At 34.4% G+C, this 5,678-nt stretch overlaps 1 protein-coding gene and 1 pseudogene across 1 annotated transcript; one reads left to right on the top strand and one right to left on the bottom strand.

Moving 5' to 3' along the window:
• The first annotated feature begins 1,185 nt into the window (after positions 1-1,185).
• On the top strand, positions 1,186-2,069 carry LOC134254407 (uncharacterized; annotated as a pseudogene).
• Positions 2,070-3,137: 1,068 nt separating this feature from the next.
• Positions 3,138-5,169, bottom strand: LOC134254406 (uncharacterized). Its single transcript, XM_062736931.1, has 6 exons — positions 4,710-5,169; positions 4,386-4,572; positions 4,017-4,259; positions 3,711-3,882; positions 3,464-3,612; positions 3,138-3,340 (listed from the first exon to the last, which is right to left on the bottom strand). Exons 1-6 carry the CDS (start codon positions 5,157-5,159, stop codon positions 3,138-3,140), a joined length of 1,404 nt encoding a protein of 467 aa, XP_062592915.1. The 5' UTR covers positions 5,160-5,169.
• Positions 5,170-5,678: the final 509 nt, after the last annotated feature.

Genomic DNA, 5,678 nt, shown 5'->3' with positions numbered 1-5,678 from the left:
ATTGATGCTATTTATTTTTGGAATGCGCAGTACTATGCGCGAAACAAGCAGTGAGTTTTTCCACTGTCATGGCGGCGGAGGTTACCTGTCCTTGTAATTCCTAGCGGCAGCGACTGGAATCAAGGGCACAGAACCAGTGCTATAGTGGAACATGGTATTTACAGTCAACCCGAGTCGTACACAAACCGACTCGTACACAAAAAAGTCAACTCGTATGCATATCAGAAGTCAACTCGTACACAAATCAGAAGTCAACTCGTACACAAACTAATGTCATTTGTACATAGGTTTTCCTATGTGATTTAAGGTATAATTTTCCTCAGTGTACAAAAATTGAGGAGTCAACTCGTACACAAAGGTTTTTCTTGTACATTTCAATCAATTTTATGCCTCTGAATTTGACTATACCATATGTGCATATGGATTTTTTTCCCAAAAAGATTTTAAATTTTTTAGAAATTAGATCTGAGGTGCCAACTTGTACATATTTTTGTTATATGAATTTTTATTTGATACATTAATGAGAAGTCCATTTTTTGATTCCGTGGATTTAAATTTATATCTTATGATTTTATATCTTAAAGTACATAATTAATTTAATTTTCTAATTGTTAAACATCACGACAACAAATTGTAATAGGTAAATTTTACATTTTAAAAATAGTCATATTTCATGCAAGTAATATATAGATATAAATTAACATTAGTCAAACTTAGTATCAAAAGTAAAAAAATATATATAAATACTGCAGGATAAACACGTCTCTCGCACCGTGGTGAAGTTCACAGAAGGGAGAATTTTGGACCAAATTAGGAGCATATCGTAATTAGTGTTTGTCGTAGATCCAAGAAACCGCCGCGCTTGTGTTGGTTTAACAATACTTGTTTGAATTCCTTAGATCTATCTAACAAGACACGTTATTAAAATGTTAAACCATTGTTTAAAGTATTAATGAAACAATTTTCAAAATATACAACACTTCTCTTCGTCCTTATTTTATTATTTCTAGATTATACTTTATTCATATAAAAATAATTCCTAACAATTGTAAATAAAACCTTGTGTACGAGTTGACTTTTGATTTGTATACGAGTTGACTCCTGATTTGTGTACGAGTTGAATTTTTGTGAACGAGTCGGTTTGTGTACGACTCGGTCTGTGTACGAGTTGACTGGACACCGAACATGGCGTCGCCCATGCTGTACGAATCTACCGAAAGTGACACGGACGAAAGCATAAACCTACCAGAAATCGACTTAACTATTAAAATGACTGTGCAGCCGTATCAATACGAGCCAGTTAAAAGACAAGAGACAGCAAGACAGCCACTGGATGATGAAAGTGACTCGGGGCAGTCGGCACAAGGCAGCGTCCATAGCGACGATGAACACCTACCTTCAGACATGCACTGGTATAAAGTCATACATGTATCTTAACGTAGTATTAACTAAAAGTTTATGAAATTATTAACAGAAAAAGTCTATGAATATTGTATTTAGAAATAGATTTATTATGCTGACTCTAGGATTAAAAGTTCAACATGTAACGTACATGTACATATCAGCATATTGCCCTGTATAATATACACATGTATACAATGAAAAGGAAGCAAAAGGAGAGCTGTTGAACAGCGACGAAGGACAAGAATAAAAAAAACATACTTAAGAGTTAAAAAAGCTATTTAAGATATATGTGATGATTTAATTCTTGTATAAACAATTTAGATTGAACAAAATATAAGTATAAACAAAGTGAAGGGATTTTACAAAAATAATTTAAAATTATGAATGGTAATATCTTAATTTACACACTTGTAGTGAGGGAATCATTTTTTAATTTTTGGGTGCAGGTGTTCCTGTAAAAACTGCATTTCTATGCCAACTGCAAGAGAATGCAAATGTTGCCACTTTTATGCTGACATTGGATTGAAGAGGGAGGAGGGACCTGCATCACTGAACATAAGGGTTTTGCTGCAAATTGTCTCAACAGATGGGTTTTAGAGACATCCTTCTATGAATATCTAGAAGAAAATGGACAACTGAAAGAAAATGAATTAGTACACAAGTAGGTTTTTTTTGGTAAAATTTTAAGGTAATCCTGGCAATACAAATAAAGAAGTAGTATTTTATTCTATCCATACAGATGATTCTGATTGAAAGAAATACCTGGTATTAATTTAAGTAACAAGTTTAATATTTACCCAAGTTATACAGTATAACCTGGATTGAGACAGTTTACGCTATATTTTTTGTGTAAAAATGTGTGTTCCAACCATGGTTATCCAGTATAACTTGAGTAGCTAATATAATAAGCTCATTCCTTATAATTAATTAATTACTAGGAAAATAGACAATTACACCTCAAATATGACATTAAATTGTTCAAAATTTAAGTGTAAAGTCAAGTGAATTGATATGTTTTTGATGAAAGTCATTGTGACGTATGCAACCCAGGGTATACAGTTTGAACTATAATGTAATTTTCTAGCCAATCAAAAAGCATGTTACATTCAGAATTTAAATACTGTCTAAACTAATAATCAGCACTAAAAAAAGGTGTATACTTTCAAAAATTATTTGAATTGCCAGTTTCTTAATAATCATAATCTTATGTCAAAGAATTTAAAAAAAAAAATTGAGCTGGTTTTGCATGAATGTTTTTGTGAGTAGGGAGTGTACTGTAATTGTAAAGGGCTTAAGGCATACATTCCAAATAAAACAAAAAACAAGAACCACAAAAAAAAAATTGCTGAATTTAACTGTGCACGTGTCGTAAGTTCTGATTAGTTTGTCTTTTCCTAGTGTTTACAGGCATCTTGCATATCGACGATTTGTGAGGTGGATATGGCAACGTTTGGGGAAAAACAACAGGAAGATATTGCCATCATGTGTAGTAACAAAAATTGCTTTCCCATCTCAGCAATACTATGGATTTAAGTATCACGGATTTAAGTAGGTACGCATCAATGGAATCTTTTAAGGATTGTAATACATGTATAAACAAGCAAAAGCATTATTCTTGTTTTAGACTCAAAGACAATTTTATTTTTTACAGCTTAGGAAATTAATGATGTTTACCAGCTGAAAAATTATTTACATTGGAGCACAGTTCAATTTGTATGTTCATGATTACTAGTTCATTGTAAGTAAACTAACATTTTTTTATTAAATCGACAGATATGTCGCTCCACAAGTTCTGACTTTGGGACATGTTGGTACGAGGATGCAATTGGGGCAGGACAGTTCACCATGGCAGCCTCACGACTCTTTCTGGACTCACTGTACGAACCAAATTCTAGCCTCACTTTGATCACTTCTTGCATTAAAACCATTGCATAATCTGTAAAAAAAAAAGAGAGAAATAAATTATAAGAGATATAAAAGGAATAAAGTTAACTTTAAGACAAACTAATATATACTAAATGTATTAAGTTGTATGACAGTTTTTATAAATTTTTCTTACTGTATGTTTGTTTAACTTTGACTTCCTTTGGGATGCCAGCTCCATTTCTGCCTTTGGGATATGACACAGAATAAATCAGTTGTCCATTTTTGTTCACAGCTTGATCCCGGCTGGAGTTCTCGTTAAAGTGAAGGGCTGCAATGTATATTCTGAAAAAGAGAAGAACAGTGTCATTCGTGATTTATGATTAAAATCTTTAAAAACATTTTTAGCTTTTGAGTTTTGAATAAAAGGAGAAAATACTTACCTGGCCTTCATTGCACCATAAAAGAAATGCAGAGCTTTAGGTGCAAAATGACACAGAACATTGTGGTATGCTGCCAGGGCTGAAGTTTGCTCTGCAGGGGAGAGTTTCTTGATGTCTTGTACCAAAAATCTGCCATTAACAACCTTTTCCATCTCCTGGAAAGCTAGACTACCTGAAATAAGGATACAATTTAGTAGTTTAGATCAATAGTGCTTCATACTAATGTACTAACTTATAATGTATATCTGCAAACTAGGGACTCAGAAATGTTTTTGTTATTTTTCAAACCCATGCTTACAAAGTTACCTTTCTTAATCCAATCTCTGTCCTCCAAGTCACCATGTAAGCACTTGGGGAATCGCTTTCCATGACCCTCGTGAACATTAGTGATATGGTTGAGGATAGACAGCCATTTCTCAGAAACCAAGTCACCATCTCCTTCGCTAGATGCCGCACACCAGTAAAGGTGGTTTGAAACTGACCGTGACCAATCACCCACTTGCTTGTACTTTTTTTTCTTCCCAATAGCCTCCAACTTTTTAAACACCCCTAAAACACAAATCAATTATTATATGATAATTATATATAGTTATTCAGTTAAATAACTTCAATGAGGAATACCCAATGCATTTTAGATTGTATAAAACAATAGTGTATCATGTAAACTGAGTTTACCTTTGGCCATATGCCACACATCAAACCAATGGTTGATATCACTTCTTTCTTTTTTCATGTAAGCTTTAATCTGGGGATGTCTGTCAGTAACGAGGTCACTAATAACTACACCCTCCTCTTCCACTCTCTTAAGGCACCTTGTCAAACCCTCCATTTCCATCCAATAGGAGCTTTTGACTTCATTGCTCTATAAAAGTTAAGCATATATTGTTTTGAGAATTGGAACCATTAAACATAACATATTCAGTGTTGAATGTTGAAGTAATATATGCATGCAAGTGCAGTAAAGTAAAATATAGCAAACAGGTTCTGCATTCTTTTTACCTGAACTAGTTGAACATCAAGTATCTGTCTCAGCTCCAGGTCCATCAAACTATATGATCCATATTTAGCCGTGTGTCCTGGTGAACAGCATCTAGCATCTCCTCCGACAACTACAGCTACGTTCTGTTGTCTTATTACATCAAATATTGCATTTTGATGTGCTCTCCAAACCCTTTCAACAGCTGGTACAAGATAATGCTGTTGGATGTTGTGATAGGTTCTCTCAGAGAAACAGGATATATTGGCATGTTGAAACATGGTCAAACTTTGATTTATGCTGCTGCCACTAATCAAAATTGCTGCTGCCAAAATCAAGTTTCCAGTAGGAATGGATCCAGTCAAGGGTTGGGATCCCCATGTGAAAGACTCCCCACAGGCACATACCCTAGACACAAACAACAGAGTTCCAACTATGGTTTTCCTAATGTCACACTTCTGTCCGCACATCATACAAATCTGGAGAAGCTGGTCTAAATATTCTTCAAACACAATAAATTTTCTGCTACAGTGACTTGGAGGAACATCATGATGATCTGTGTTATTGTTTTCATCAGTATCAGGTGGAATCCATTCTGAAGCTTCAGAATCTGTGCTGACCAGTGACTCAATGCTCTCATCAAGGTCCTCAGGTGCATCCAATGTAAGCAGTGTTTCAGTTTGGGTACCACAGGATTTGTACTGGGTTGAATCTCTGTCTGTATAGAGACATGCCTGCGTTTCTAAAATTCATGAAGTAAAGTAAAAATAAGACATTTACAAGTGAAAAAATTATTCAATAAAAAAATTGTAATAAGTTGATAAATTCAAAATGTTCTATGTCAATCAAGTGGCAAATCAATACAAATGTAACAGAACTTACCACCAACCCATAAGTAGTTTGTGAAGACATTTCAAAAGTCATTGTGTTGCTTTGACAGCTGGTTTCTGTGTTTAGAGTTTCTGGACTGTCCTGAAACTGGCTTGGAGGAG

The sequence above is a fragment of the Saccostrea cucullata genome, unplaced genomic scaffold (genome assembly GCF_032062105.1).
Source record: "Saccostrea cucullata isolate Sc308-1 unplaced genomic scaffold, CSIRO_AGI_Scuc_v1 ctg18682, whole genome shotgun sequence".
In the NCBI taxonomy this organism is placed as follows: domain Eukaryota; kingdom Metazoa; phylum Mollusca; class Bivalvia; order Ostreida; family Ostreidae; genus Saccostrea; species Saccostrea cuccullata.
This window is presented reverse-complemented; position numbering and strand designations above follow the sequence as displayed.

Excerpts from the sequence above, each read along its gene's own strand:
- LOC134254406 (XM_062736931.1), bottom strand. The coding sequence starts at position 5,159 with ATGATGTGCGGACAGAAGTGTGACATTAGGAAAACCATAGTTGGAACT. Across the intron at positions 4,573-4,709 it reads TTGATGTTCAACTAGTTCAG|AGCAATGAAGTCAAAAGCTC; the intron begins GTAAAAAGAATG and ends TAACTTTTATAG. Across the intron at positions 3,613-3,710 it reads TATGGTGCAATGAAGGCCAG|AATATACATTGCAGCCCTTC; the intron begins GTAAGTATTTTC and ends TCTCTTTTTCAG.